This window comes from Corella eumyota, chromosome 5 (assembly GCF_963082875.1).
Source record: "Corella eumyota chromosome 5, kaCorEumy4.1, whole genome shotgun sequence".
In the NCBI taxonomy this organism is placed as follows: Eukaryota; Metazoa; Chordata; class Ascidiacea; order Phlebobranchia; family Corellidae; genus Corella; species Corella eumyota.
In genome coordinates, this window is record NC_137494.1 from 1,777,836 (window position 1) to 1,793,213 (window position 15,378).

The following is a 15,378-nucleotide window of genomic DNA, read 5'->3' on the forward strand; positions in this document are numbered from 1 at the left end:
TCTACATTTAACCATACAGGTAGAAAAACTAGATATTAGTAGTTAAAAAATCAAATCGATTTTTTTGATTCTTAAACTTAAATCATTTAAGCAAAAGTTAAAATTAGTGATAAATCTTAACTAAAGTTTTATTTTTGTTTAAACTGTTTAAGACTAGATTAAACTTTAAATACAAAATGTAATACAGGGCAAAGGTGATATATTATATAAGTAATCCAGGCCTTATATTAGTTAGTCTAATTAGGGCTGTTTCGTTTTTGACAGCATACGTCTACAGGGATTTTTTAAAGAAGGAAAAAATTTAACATTGATTTAATTCTAGATTAGAGGACGTTAAATCAATACAAACAAGTCCATATTGGCTAAAAACATGGCATTTTCTTGTTTTACGTCGAAAAAACGATGTTTACGTGTTGACATAACTTCAATATTATTCACGATTAGGACTTTTTTATTAAACAGTTAAAATCTTAATATTTTATTTTTCAATCTCATTTTTTGTGTAACTAAACTTAATCTTCTTTTTAAAGAGTTTTTAATTTTTTAAATTAGTTTGTTATAATTAACGCATATAGCACTATATTCCGCTTAATTTAGCCTTTAGTGAGACGAATTTTTAAACAAAACGCCTATTTAAATGCATGAGAATATCAATAAATCGCCCGATGATAATAATTATAATTCCCTCCCAAGGGATATAGTTGTAATAGGCATAAATATTTTAGTTTTAGCACATTTAACCGTTGCAAAGATTGAGAAAAAGAGCAAGTGTTTAAAACAGATATGTAGATTATAAGATGATGAAACTATTTAGTTTACGCTTATATGGAAGATAAAAAAGTAACTAAATTTAAAGAATATAGCTTATTAATTTTAGTAACTAATAAAGGTAATGCATAAATTTTTAAAAGTAAAGTTTGATTTTTGTACTTAGGCTTGAAGCCCTATATACAACCTTAGTTGTGGCCTACAAGTTTTGAACTAAACTAAATATTCTCTACAAAGTTCTCGTTTAAAACTAATAAAACAATGTTCTGCTGTTGTATTGAAAATAAGAAAACAACTCAAAAAGAAACGAAGCCAGAATTTATTCCAAAAATTGTTGTTGAAGAACCTACCTTGTCAATTACTTCATACAACCCAAATTTTGACATTAAGGTAAAAAAGTGACAGAAAGATAACATGTGGTAATTAAAACACCTGTTAAAATAAAAATCTATCTGGTAGGCTACCTGTTTGTGTGAAACAGAAAAAAAGAAAAATATTTTGGTCTTGAGGTACCTAAGATTTAACTCTAAATATTTTTGTTGTTTAGAAATGTAAGGTCGAGGAACTCCTGGACATCAAGAAAGGAACAAAGACCGAGGAACAAAAAGAATTTCTTAAACAGGTTAAACTAATATTAATCCATTATTTTTAAGTCAACAACAGTGTGTTAGGTAAATGGGATTTAATTATTTAATATTAAGACGCTTTCAGTTAGTAAACAAATAATTTCAAGCATTTAGTGGGTATAAAGTACATTTTATTTTAATCGGTAAACACAACCAATGTCTGATAGTAGCCTAAAGATTACGGGTTCAAGCCACGCCAATGCCTTAATTGCGCACAGCGTTCACAGGTAGATTAAAACACGTCCCACTAGCAAGCCCTTTTCTAGTTAAGTGTACCTTAAAAGGCGGATATAAAAGAGTATACTGAAGATTAACAAAGACAATGCCTCTAAAAATATAGGCTGGCGAAATATAAATAAAGTACCTATGTTTAGGCGGTGTACAAAAATGCGTTTTTACAAAAAATCCACGTTGATCAAATCGATGAAATGATCGAATTTATGGAGGAAAGTTTTCCATGCAACGAAATTATTATTCGGGAAGGAGAAAACGGGGATCGGGTTTACGTTTTAGAGTCTGGAGAGTTGGATGTCACTCAGGTATAAACTATCACTTATAACAATCATTGCGTTATTGGGTTTTGATGTTTCTTATGCCTAGGCTTCTTAGTTAAATTTAGGCAGGCATGGGAAATAGGTAAGGTAAAATTTTGTTTTTTTTCCTAAGATCAGCTTTAAAGTAATGTTTTTTTATGATAAGCTTAAAATATAAATAAACTTACCTTTTAATAAAGATGAATAATAAAATATGCAAAGAGTGAGTTTGCAAAACACTGAACAATTTTATATTGTTGTAATTATAGGGATCTATATTTCTCAAAACTATAAAAGGAGGCACTGTGTTTGGCGAGCTAGCAATTATCAGAAACTGTCAAAGAACTGCCACAATTACCTCAAAAACCCCGGCCAAAATATGGAGTTTAGAAAGGGGGGTATTCCAGAATATTATCATGAAGCGACCAACTGTAAACCTTACCGAAATTGTAGCTGTAAGTTACCAGTAGTTAAAAAAATAAAAAAATTAAATAACTTCAGGAACTAAAATAAAATCAACAAATAAATATAATAAATTGATCACAGCTTAAAAGATAAGTTTCTAATTCAACATTATGTATATTCATATTTTGAAAATTGACTTGTAATTTTTTAATGTTTGAACCAAGATATTTGTTTCAGAATTATCCAGATTTAAAGCAATCAGTTGGACTTCCACAACATCGTTCCAATATCTAAAATATGTAAAGAGTTTATATTATAATAAACTAACTATAAGATCTCAGTTCGATAAACATTTTGCACAAAAAGAATTTATTTTTTATATTTTTGTACATGTAACTGTGGAATATTATTTAAAAACACATGCGTGACTAAATTGAGATGAGCTCATTATATTAAATAACTAACACAGGGAGTCAAAACTTAACTAAAAATTGGTTACACAAATTAAAAACCTTGCTGGACAAATGTTCCAAATGACGAAGTAACTTAAAATACTTAAGATAAACTACATCAACTAAATACATTTTTATTAGTAAAATAATATTATTTGGTTTGGTTTGTGGCCCTAATGTTTTTTATGCTGTTGATACCCATGTTTGTTGATTCTTGACTAAGAAATAATTAATGTTTCTTTACAAATTTACTCTGTATGTTTGCACAATTTTTTTTCGAATAAAAATTATATAAATGCATAATTTTAAAAAACTTTATGTAATTATTTTATAACAACCCAGCTTACCTTAATTATTATCCTAAGTTGTGTATAACTCAACAGTAGCCTTGTTCAAAGTCTTAGTTTTTCTAAAAAACAAAATTTTTGAAAAAAAGTAGTGTTTAATATAAATAATTTGGTATAGTATACATTTACCTTTGTTTTATGTTATTGGTTTAAATCCGCTCTTTGAAAGTTAATTGGTCATATTTTTATATAACCAATTTCATATTTTTTTTTATATAATTCATGAAATGCACTGAAACAAATTCACTTTGTAACAGTGGTTTCATGAATAAATCTGTGATGTGTATTCAATATTTAACATCTTTTTTAGTAATGTTAAATGATGTTTTTTAACTCGCCAATAGATAATGATCTATTGTTCCCTTGAAAAACTGAAAAAAACTACTTGATAAATTAGTACTGTGATACTTTAATTAAATTTAAATACTAATGACAGTTTACCATGATATTCAATTCATAAATGTAACTGAAAAGTTGAGAATTAAGTAAATACAACCTACCAATAAAAAGTTACTGGAATAAAAACCGGCGGTGTGGTGCAGTAGTGAGAACACTTGCTACACCACACATGAGGTCGTGGGTTTAATCCCCACTGATCTCATGCTGTAGCGCCCTTGAGTAAGGTGCTATAAACGGTATAAACTGCTGCTGAGCCAGCACTTAATCAGCAGTATAATTACCGGGCACTTATAATCTATAATATCCCAAACTGCCATAGGCAACTCTAGACCGGGTCAGAGTAACTGATGTTACTCTATGTTTAAGTCAGGCATTCGACTTTTCCACATTGAGGATAAAAGAATACACAAAATATAAAAAATAGGTTTGTTTTAATAGTAAAAAAAATATTTGTTAATGATCTTGTAAAACTGCTATTTATTGATTGCCGACAGTCAGACAGTTCGGCTAAAATTGAAAATCTTTCGAACTTCAATTCCAATAACTAAAAGCAAAACTAAAAATATTATTAAAGTTAAATGATTTGCGCATTTAAAACAATCTTATATATGTTAAAGAGAGTCTGCTGGAAAATAAACTAACAAGTTAACTTATACAAAAAATAAAAACACAACTTAAGCACATGTCTAAACTCAAATAAGTTAAGTTTGGAGCGGGAAATATTAACACCCGGTGCTGGTTACGGTTCCAAACAAGATCCTTTTGTACCCAGTAAATAATATATTGCTTTTTTAATCGAAGTTATTTGTTTAATTATTAAAAAATATAATAAATTAATTTTTAAATTCTAATAAAGACATTTAATATATATGTATTTGACCTGCGGTATTTAGAAATAAGTTGAGGTACTAGATAATCTACTTAAGTTTTTACATCAAAAATTTTATAAAAAAATTATTACAAATTATTTTTAAACCAAATATTATTTATTATACAATTAAAATCATTAAAATACTATGATTTATAAAATTATTAATTAAAAAAGTTACCAATGTTATGCAACAAATAAACTTTATTGTATCATAACTTCTGTTTCGCCTGTTGGATTTATAATTAGATACAATCGGCCCCGCCACGAAATATCAAATTCTTTTGAGGTTTTTAGGCTAATTTTAGTTTTTTTTAATGTAACTTAAACCATAACAATCTTTGTATAGATTGTTAATGTACCACATGTTACTTAAGTTGCATTTTAGTGTTAAATTAAGGCTGCAATGACATCAAAAGTCTATATTTGTTTTACATTTTTTATTGATTAAATTATGATAAATTATTTATTAATTTTTATTTTAAAACTGTCAAGATAAACGTGTTACTGTAGTTTATTTTAGTAAAATTGTGTGAATTATAAGTAAACTTTATATTATTTTTTTACTTAGACATGTTAGTAACCTTTAAATATCTGTAGAAAATTTAAGGAAAATATATGAAAAATGCCAAATCTCAAAACTAAAAAATCGGATAAGGTGAATTAATTCTTTAACATGCTCACATAGCTTTTTTTGTAATGAAAGCAATTGTTATGCATTTTTTTATTTGTTTATTTTTAAGTTTGCAATTTCCAATCAACAATAATTTTTTTAAATTTTTGTTGCAAATTTTTGTAGAGCTCAGCCAAAAGTGCAACCAATGCTAAATCAAAAGAAGGAGATGATGTAAATATATTTAAAATTTTGGCCTCAAAATTTTTTTGATTTATTTTTTATTTGCGCCAATAAAAAATTATTTATATAATTTTTTATTAAAGGCCTTTATGTTTTTTTTGTAGTCTGGTTGTTTTATTTTAATTTTGTTATATATATAAGTACATTTCAATTTACTTCTATAGGCTTATACCATTATCATTATGTTGAAGTGTCAAAAATTGGCATCTTATCTGTAATTTTGTTTTGGTTTTAATCATTTATTATCAGATATGGGAATCAAACCTAAAACCTTAAAACTCTTACATTGTTAGTTTATTTTGTATTAAGTAAATAGTGGCTGGCCTAAAGTCACTAAATGTAAGCATTGGTGAATTTTTAAATCTTTATGTTTTTATCGAAAAAAAATATGTAATAAAAGTATGTAAAGAATAATAAACAACTTTCTGTGTAACAAATTCTTCAGAAAAAATCGACTGCTCACCCCCACCCTCATCACAACACAGCTGGGCCCCCAGTTACCCAGTTAAGCAAGGTTCATTATGCTCCTGGGGTGCCTTTGGTTAAGAAGGAAAAGCGGCAAAGTTCATCGAGATTTAATATTACTAAGAACAGGGAGCTTACTAAAATGCCAGCACTTAAAGGTAAATTCTTTTTAAGTTTTTTTGTTATAGAATATTGTTAACCCTCGGTAATTTGACAACAAATTTTTCAAATTTTTTTTTTATTATCAAAACCTTATATATGCAGATTTTCAATATAAAAATGTAACAAAATTTTTTACTGCATATTTAAACATAGAAATTGCTTGGTCCATTAAATTTTTGTTAAATGTAAACTGTATTTTGTGTAACAACTCTGACATAATTTTGTGTATATCCCAAAGATGCTGCTCCTAATGATGTAGAAAGTTTGTTCACGCGCAAACTGCAACAATGTTGTGTGGTGTTCGACTTTGTTGCTGACCCTCTCAGTGATTTAAAGTGGAAGGAAATCAAAAGGGGAGCTCTTAATGAAATGGTTGAATACATCACTCACAATCGTGGAGTTATTACTGAAGCTATCTATCCTGAAGCTGTTCACATGGTTTGTTACTTGAATACATGATTTACGTATTTTAGGTTTGATTATTAAATGGGAAAAGTATTGTTGAAAAGGTCGTCTTTACAATTATGTTTGGCATAAGTAAAGTGCCCAAACGATTCAGCAATGTGCCCAAATGATTAAGCAATGTGCCCAAAGCAATGTATCGAAAGTACATAACCCAATTGTGCCCAAACAAATTTTTATACAATTTTTTTACTTTAGTTTGCTGTGAACACATTTCGAGCTCTTCCTCCATCTTCTAATCCTTCAGGAGCAGAGTTTGATCCGGAAGAAGATGAACCAACACTGGAAGCAAGTTGGCCTCACATCCAAGTAAGTTAACACTTTAGGCATTGTAGGATATTTTTAAAAGGTTACTAAGCCAATTGGTTCACTTGGTTGTTGTGTTTTTTGGACTAATACAGTTAGTTTGTTACTGGCGTTAAGGCTGTTTAAAAGCTGTGTGTTCTGTAGTAAAAAAAGTTGAAGTTGTATTTTATGTTTTTGTTTGTTATATAATTGATTTTAGGTTTTTTCTAACAGATTTTTGGCGTATTTTGTTGAGTGAAATAGTCTTTAATTCTGAATTTATTGGTAATGATTACATACAGTGTTGCCAAAGTCTTTTTAAAATTGAATAACACACCTTTAGATTTATTTTAACTTGGGTATTTTATAGAATTTAGTTTTTCTGGTAAAAGTAATAAATAAAGGCAATAAAATTTGGACAGACTTTGGTTTAAAAGAAAGGAGTTTACTTTTATATGTTAAAACATTTGTTTAAAATATTTTAAACCTGTTGTGGTTGCAACGTGTATGCAATGGACAGGTTGTTTGATTGATAGGATTCCCATAATTTCCCCTGCTTTAATGTAAAATGTTAAACGCTATTTATAGAAACTTATAAGAACAATTTGGCATTTAACAAAAAGAAAATTCTTTTGTAATAATGTGTTATTTTTGGAAATATTTCATGGCTACTTAAGATGTAAATTTAAATTTTTTAACTTCAACTAAACTGTTAGTAAGCGTGGAATTGATTTTTTGTTGATAATCCCTGCTGTATTTAATAACTGATTATGTGCAATGCACATAGCTTCACTATCAATGGGTTTATTTACATAACACACATTTTTCGCTTTTGTTAAAAAGAAGCTAAATCCACAAATCAATAAAGTCGGTAAAATTCATGTTTAATAAGTCAAACATTAAAATATACAAAGGCAATATTTTATAGTGTATTAAGTGGTTTGTAATACATTTCCGCAGTCAAAGTTAAACATTGTCATAAAGTAGTTAAAATTGCAACACTTCAAGCACTACTTATCCTTTAAAGATTAAGTTTTAATACTTTGAGTTATCCTTGATCTAGACTTTGACAACATTCATGATAGTTGTATTAATGTTGTCAGCATATAAGGCTTTGATAGTACTTTCATATTGTCAATTATGTATTCAAAATATGATTCATTTATTATTCTTGGTAGATTCTTGAATATAAGATACTTATAAATAGAAGTTAGGCCTTAATAAATGTCACAACTTTTATTCAATATTTTGATTTAAATTGCCAATTTTAATAAACTTTTTTCTATACAAAGACACTTTAATTCTCCGTATATACATCATTTTTTGTGCAAATTTTATATTGCTGATATGAATTATTAAATATATATAAATACAAAATTTTGTTTTTGGTTTAGTAAGACCTACACAACATGCTTGTATTGTGGTTGTAACAATTACACTTGTTTAAGTAACTGGCCATCAGATTAAGTTTCACATTGGGCTTTGTTTATTTGAGATTCTGGGCATAGTTGGTTGCTTTAAGGACATCTTCAAAATCTCATTGTTTCGTAGATAATGGTTGTTTATGTACAATTATTTTATGCACCACTGCCCATTTAAACAATTATTTTTAGGGTTTTATACACTTCTTATCCTTTTTTTGCTGTTGTAAATGATTTATTTAAATAAATTAGTTTGCATTTCTTTAAATTAATATTTAATTTGAATTTTTCTAGAAATTAACACTGTTCTTAATATCCATGTTTGCACATTTATATTGCTTTTTTAAACTGTAAAGGCAATTTACACATACCATTTTTACCACAAGCCAAACATTGTGTTTTTAGTTGATTTACGAATTCTTTTTACGTTACTTGGAGTCACCTGACTTTCAACCTAATATTGCCAAGAAATATATCGACCAAAAGTTTGTACTAGAGGTAAGTAATCATATTTTATATTGCAAAAAATGTCAGATTTATATACAAGTTTTAATGTATGCGCCCACTGCTATTTTTTTAGACTAATTTAACTAAACAATTGTAAGGTTGTTAATTTTTGTTTATTTTTTTCTAGTTGTTGAATCTGTTTGACAGTGAAGATCCACGCGAACGTGACTTTCTTAAAACTACTTTGCATCGAATTTATGGAAAATTTTTAGGTCTTCGAGCTCATATTAGAAAGCATATCAACAATATTTTTTATAAGTAAGTTAACGTTAAAAAAGTTGAAAACTTAAATTCTATAAAAATTTTTTCAAAAAAAATGTGTGATTAACCTAAAGAAGCTAAAGCTTATTTTTAAATCTCTTGCTCAATAATGATACCTTAACTTAATCTAAAATTTGAGTAACCCTCTAAAAATTAATCCCTTTACTAGCTTAAACTTAATTCTCTGTATACTAAACAGTATATAGGATAAAAACCTCAAATCCTACAAAAAAATTGAAAAGTTTCTGTAGAAAACTTTGACTGTATTAATTTTTGAAATTAATTAAATTAACAATTTTTAGATTTATTTATGAGACTGAAAGGCATAATGGTATTGCAGAATTACTTGAGATATTGGGAAGGTATGTAAAATATTATAAGTTTTAAAAACTCAAAATTATCTAATATAACACTTAATTTTAATTAAATTTGATAATGTCGGCCAAATATTAGTTCAGTTTGGTGAAAATTTTAATGGTTTGCAAATACGCCAAAAACATTGTCTTAACCCAATAAAAATTTAACATTTCTTAAGCCTATAAAATAGTTATAAGTTTAAGAATTTAATTCCCTCCACAGTATTATTAATGGATTTGCTCTCCCATTGAAAGAAGAACACAAAGTATTTTTGGTTCAAGTTCTGATACCTTTACATAAAGCTCGATCTTTAACTGTTTACCATCCTCAGGTTAGATTTAAAATATTCCATTTAGTAAAAATATTATTTAATAATAATTTAATGTTAACGAATCTTTATATTATTTTAAGTTTTTGTTGTTATATGTAATTTTGGATTAATATTATAGGATATACATAGGTATTGTTTTGGGTCAATTAAGCAATCTGTTTTTTATTTTGGTTTAAATATATTATTAGCAATTTTACTGTTGTTTTAATCATTTTAAATTTCAAAATATTTATAGATATAGGTTAGAGAAACATGTTAGTATATTGCCATATTAAGGATATAAATTAACATTTTATATTTTTACAGCTAGCGTATTGTGTTGTTCAATTTCTTGAGAAAGATTCTGTCCTCACCAAACCAGTAAGTAAACTTTTAATCTGTTTTTTTTTTTAATAAGAGTTAAACTTCAATTATTTGGAATAACTGTATTTAAATATTCGAAATGTAAACTTTCTATTTTGTAAGTTTTTAAGTTCAAGTAAATGTCACTATAATAACTTTCTGTTTTTGTAAAGTTTGTTGGTTCATTTTTGACCTTTTGAGTTTGTATTTAAGCAGTCAATAATTTGCTTATAACACTAAACGCATAAAAGAATCGCATGATACAAAAGTTAATATACTTTGATATATCTTATAGGTAATAGATGGGTTGCTAAAGTTTTGGCCAAAAGTTCACAGCCCGAAAGAAGTGATGTTCCTCAATGAGCTGGAAGAAATATTAGATGTGATTGAGCCACAGGAGTTTTGTAAAATTATGGTCCCTCTGTTTAAAAAGTTGGCTCAGTGTGTTTCAAGTGCACATTTTCAAGTAAGTAAATTAACTATTCACTAAAATTATCACCCAAAACCATTTGACAAAATAAACCTTTTTTCGGCAATTCAAAATTTAAAGAAATGGCCCTTAACGAAATTTAAGTTGACATTTTTCAAAAAAATAAGGGATTTTTCTATAGGTTGAAGGGCGTAAATAGAAACTGTTTTATTTTTTTCTATAAAATTTTTATAGATTTTTTATCGTTTTTGGTCAAAATCTATTTAGTAATATAACAGTAGCCTATACAATTCCTAGTCTATGATAAGATAGTACTTTTGTTTGTATTCTTTATTAATTATTTTTGTAAGATAATGATTTGTCTTTTACAGATTTTTTTACCGTAAATGTTTTACTAAAACTAAAATAGCAAAATTTAAGCTAGTAACTGTAAATTCCTTTTTATAAAAATATGTAATATTTTCTTGTTTTTACAGCCAATTTAATTGTTTAATTTTTAGTGTGTTTTGAAATTAAAGTTTAACAGTTCTGTTTGTTTTCAGAGTTTCTATTGCCTAATACTACTTAACTTGATTTATGGTTATCTTCTAATTATTTAATCTGGTTAATCATTAAAAACTTTTAAATACCGGCGTATTTTATTAAATATTTAACTTGGTATTTAAAGATTTTAAACTTAATATTAACACTTTTTATTTTTTAAACTTTTTATATCTTAAATTTTTGGTAAATCGTTTTAATCTTAAAATTTAAAGTAATTACTTAACCAAACAAATTAACAGTATTTTCGAATTTTATAATTTTTTATCTTATTTTTAGGTAGCTGAGCGTGCATTATATTATTGGAACAACGAATATATAATGAGTTTAGTTAGTGATAACACTCAGACTATATTGCCAATCATCTTTCCTGCTTTATTTCAAAACTCAAAAACTCACTGGAATAAGTAAGTTGAATGTGCATCAAAATTAATATTTTTAAATCATTTGATATTTTAAAATAATATAAAAGTTACTAAAATGTATATGGTTTATTGCGAATGTTTTTTTTATTGCAATTTTTATATATACTTTTTTTACAAATTAGCAAAAACGAAAGCAAAAAATCGATTTAGGCATAATTTTATTAATTTTAGAAGTGTACCTAACAAAAAAATATTAACTTGTTATATTTTTTCATTGTTTAAACATAAAAACCAATTTAACCCAAATATAACACTTTGTTTGCAGAACTATTCATGGTTTAATCTACAATGCATTAAAGATATTCATGGAAATGAATCAGACTTTGTTTGATGAATGCACTCAGAAATATAAGCTGGACAAACAAAAGTAAATTCTATTTTTAACATCTTAGAATACAATTTAAAACAATGAATTTAAAAAAATTGTTAGTATAATTTAACCAAATTTACCCCTTTTCTTTGTATAATACGATTTTAAACAAAGAGTTTGCTCTAACTTGTTGAATCAATTTATTTAGGGAGAAGCAGAAGTTAAAAGAAAGAGAAGAATTGTGGGGAAAATTAAGAGAAGTTGCTCTCAAAAGTCCATTGGTAAAACTCTCTTTTTTTGATCAAAAACAAAGAAATGATAAAGTTATACTCACAATATTTCTAAACAATAATTTTCAAGCAATTTTTAAACTACAAAGAAAATTTGTCAAGTGTTTTATTTTTTTTTGAAGGCCTTTAACCAAATATTTTTTGACAGTCTAAGCAGTTTATTCGCAACAACTTGTGCTCCAATCCAGCAGTGAAGTTGGATGCCGGGGATCCGGGAACAATGCAATGTGATCCAGTTATTGCTGTTGCCATGGACACACAGGATAGCGTTGACATTGATTTGCAACCAGATCAGATCAAGAAAGAAGCTGATGATGTAAGTTTTCATTTTGAGAATAACTTTGTAAATTTTTTTAGATGTAGATCTATATTTAAAGTAGCTTAGTGGAAGTTATATTTATATATGTATATGTATATATATATGTCCAATTTATACGTCTACAAAATAAAAAAAATATTCTTTTGTGGTGCACCGGTAAATTATCAAGGACAAATATTAGTTGAGAGTAGTGGTTATATTTCTGTTTATTAATTATGATCAGTGGCAATGTAATGTAACTAATTTTTAACTGCATGCTAGTTACCCATAAAATCATCAAACAAAAGATCCAATGTGATGTTTATTAATGCAACAACAATTAAATAAATGTTGGTACACAGGTGAAGAAGAAGAGCAAGGCTGCAAACTTGGTGAGACGAAAGTCCGAACTCCCCCAGGATCTTTACACTTCGAAGGCTCTCGCCTCCTACAAGAGACCGGAGGATCACCTCACCACCAACACAGAAAACACTTGAGTTGTGACGTCACTGTATCCATGGTTACGTCACACCACGATTTGATAATGACGTTATCAGTTTTTTTGATGACATTCTATTTTTTGTTGACGTCATTAGTCTTTTGATGATGTCATCGCCGTTTAAATGTGTGTTTGTTTGTAGACAATTAAAAAACTGATTATATTATGACGAGCACTGCTAAAAATAATGAATTATTATGACGTCATTGTAGCCTTATTATTATATCATGTGGTTAATATAAACTAGAATGTTAAGACTGTGCAGAATCGTGATCTTTTTTAAAACTGATTTCAAAAGGTGATTCGTTCTTGGCATCATTCAAGCTTGCACTGTATGAGTTATAACTGTATTACTCTACTGTATAAGGTTCTTTTAAAGGTTGGTATTATTTGGTTAATTAACTTCTGGCTTTTAAAATTGTTTAAAGAAATTTTTTGAAGTTTAGATGGCTCAAGTTTGTGATATAATGTTAATTTCGGTTGTATTACAATTCATTACTTTTTCTTTTTTTAAAGGTATATTTAAACTAACATTTAGGTTTGTATTAAATAATTTGACCCTATATCATGCGATCAGTTAACTCTTTAACTGCTCAGAGTCAAAATTATGCAATTATCTTGAACATAAAATGCGTTTCATATTGCTAAACAGTTATCTGGCGATATTTGCTCAACATAATCGATTTTTACAAAATTTATTAAAGTGTAAAAATAAAACATTATGTTCTGTATACATTAAACAGTCATAACACTTACACAACTAGGTTTTTTTTCTATTTTCCTTATTAGTTGTAATTTTTTTGTTTAATTTTCACGTTTTGAAATATGTTGTTGGTTGTTAATATCAATCACTAACTTATAATAATAAGTAAGGCCAAATCAATTGATTGTAGTACATCAAAATTTGTAACATTTTTGGCGTACTTGAATGACCCTAGTGTATTATATTTGTTGTATATTTGTGTTAATCTAGCAAACTGTATTAAAATTACTTTATATATCAAAGGTTCATACCAATTTTTGATTAACATAAAAACTTGCTGTTCCAATATTACGAAATTTTCTCGTTTTTTTTTCGTAAAAAGTTCGTTTATTTGAAATTTTTCTGTTTATGCGCGCTTTGATTTATTTGTTGTAATATTCTTGTTATTATATCACATTATTTTCTGGCCACGGTGATTTTTGTTGTGTTAAAATTTCGTCGCTACAACTTTTGTTTAAGCAACAAATACATGGCCAACGATAACAGTTGCTGTTCATAAAATTCAAGTTACAAAAACCTTTGAAATTATTTGATTACCAGTTGATTTAAAAATTTAACGAAATATATGTTGTTGTTAAAATGAGTTAAGACGAAAAATAGCAAAAAAATATAAAATATTAATAATACCTAGTCATTTTTATCGAGGATAAACAATAAAAAAATAAACCATTTTGATTGGCTAATTTAGGTAAACATGGGAAGACTTTTCTTAAAGGATTTTCGTTAAAATAATTTTATTGAAAATCAATTACCTTTTATTTTTTTATTAATTACTATTAAAATTGGTTTAAAAGTTAAGTATTAAAAAAGCAATTGTGCAAACAAAAAAGTCTATAGTTTAGTTACGAAACCTTATCGTTAAATAGCCAGTTACGGAAAACAATCTAGTAGTTTCATTTTTAATATTTGTAGTGTCAATTTTTTAGCTCATTTTTGTACAAACTACCTTAAAGTAGGCTAAATAATCTAATTACTCAACCGTGTACATCAAACTGGTAAGTTTAAACTTTTTGTATAAGTTGTTGTAGCCTTCTCAGCCAAGATGCCAGTCACTAGAGAACAGCATTACAAAGCTGTTATAACACCAGCAAAGGGCTTACGTTTAAGTTGCATTTCGTTCCCATTTCGTGCTTGATATTTGTTTTTATTCAAACAATTCGTTGATGACGACTTGTACATGTGTTTAGGCTGTAGGTTGTCCATTTTTAGGCTGTCAAAGCTAGGTGGTTCGTTAATCTTTGGTATAGTGCGATCTGAGTTAGTCAATCTGTGGATTTCTGGTGAATAAAACGAAGAATAAACTTGTGGAAGATAGGATATGGAGTGAGGCTGTCTTGAAATTGTATAATCAACGTATTCTTGTTTTTTACGCCGCTCACAATTCGGTCCGGTCTTTTCGTACTCAATTGAAAAATCGTCGTCGACATCGTTTGAACTGTAAGCCGAGGATGAACTAATCGCTGCCCCGTCAGTTTCAATAGTTTTTCCGATGTCAAGTTGCTTTGAAAGCGACCAACGATTTCTAGCATTTCGCACACGAGACATACTATTATTTGTATTAGGAATAAACCTTGTTGTGGGGTTTGTTTCTAACTGGCTTGAAGGTAAAGCCTGTGGCCTGGATTTGGTCTTAGCCAATTCTTTGTTAGATTTTGAGTAGGGATAACAGTTTTCCTGTTCTAAAGAAGTTGCTACACTAACGTTGCCTGATCTATGGGAATTGGCAAAGCTTTTTTCTCCTAAAACCAAGGTAAATGAATTATTAAAGTAGGCTTAATAATACATTGTGTAGTTAAATTAAATTTTAAAGAATTGCGACTGGCCTACCTTTGTTTTTATGATTTAACTTCTCTTTCCAGTTTTTTCTGTCACTTCTCCGCTCTTTTCGATGACTTTCCTTGGACAACTTAGAACGCGATATTTCATCCGCAAGGAATTGATCACCTCGTCCCCTAAAGGTATGTTTTGTAGCCACA

The 15,378-nt window shown here is 27.9% G+C and overlaps 2 protein-coding genes across 3 annotated transcripts; both read left to right on the top strand.

Moving 5' to 3' along the window:
• The first annotated feature begins 1,029 nt into the window (after positions 1-1,029).
• Positions 1,030-2,626, top strand: LOC145752565 (cGMP-dependent protein kinase 1-like). The gene is made up of 5 exons (XM_082568869.1): positions 1,030-1,158; positions 1,316-1,390; positions 1,769-1,933; positions 2,197-2,382; positions 2,570-2,626. The coding sequence occupies exons 1-5, from the start codon at positions 1,030-1,032 to the stop codon at positions 2,624-2,626; spliced, it is 612 nt and encodes a 203-aa protein (XP_082424995.1).
• A 2,341-nt stretch (positions 2,627-4,967) lies between these two features.
• Positions 4,968-13,920, top strand: LOC145752793 (serine/threonine-protein phosphatase 2A 56 kDa regulatory subunit gamma isoform-like). 2 transcript variants are annotated; one of them, XM_082569131.1, is made up of 16 exons: positions 4,968-5,056; positions 5,198-5,245; positions 5,700-5,877; positions 6,120-6,319; positions 6,542-6,652; positions 8,455-8,547; positions 8,684-8,814; positions 9,120-9,179; positions 9,397-9,505; positions 9,812-9,865; positions 10,143-10,313; positions 11,097-11,224; positions 11,508-11,609; positions 11,761-11,833; positions 11,991-12,158; positions 12,503-13,920. In XM_082569131.1, the coding sequence occupies exons 1-16, from the start codon at positions 5,024-5,026 to the stop codon at positions 12,635-12,637; spliced, it is 1,794 nt and encodes a 597-aa protein (XP_082425257.1). In that variant the 5' UTR covers positions 4,968-5,023; the 3' UTR covers positions 12,638-13,920. The 2 variants fall into 2 exon arrangements, with proteins under 2 accessions (XP_082425257.1, XP_082425258.1); XM_082569132.1 differs by lacking the exon at positions 5,198-5,245 and having other exon boundaries at positions 4,971-5,056.
• The last annotated feature ends 1,458 nt before the right edge of the window (positions 13,921-15,378 follow it).

Coding starts and splice junctions, on each gene's coding strand:
- LOC145752565 (XM_082568869.1), top strand. CDS start 1,030: ATGTTCTGCTGTTGTATTGAAAATAAGAAAACAACTCAAAAAGAAACG. Junction 1,159..1,315: donor ACCCAAATTTTGACATTAAG/GTAAAAAAGTGA, acceptor TTTGTTGTTTAG/AAATGTAAGGTCGAGGAACT. Junction 2,383..2,569: donor ACCTTACCGAAATTGTAGCT/GTAAGTTACCAG, acceptor TATTTGTTTCAG/AATTATCCAGATTTAAAGCA.
- LOC145752793 (XM_082569131.1), top strand. CDS start 5,024: ATGCCAAATCTCAAAACTAAAAAATCGGATAAG. Junction 9,180..9,396: donor TTACTTGAGATATTGGGAAG/GTATGTAAAATA, acceptor TTCCCTCCACAG/TATTATTAATGGATTTGCTC. Junction 11,834..11,990: donor TTGCTCTCAAAAGTCCATTG/GTAAAACTCTCT, acceptor ATTTTTTGACAG/TCTAAGCAGTTTATTCGCAA.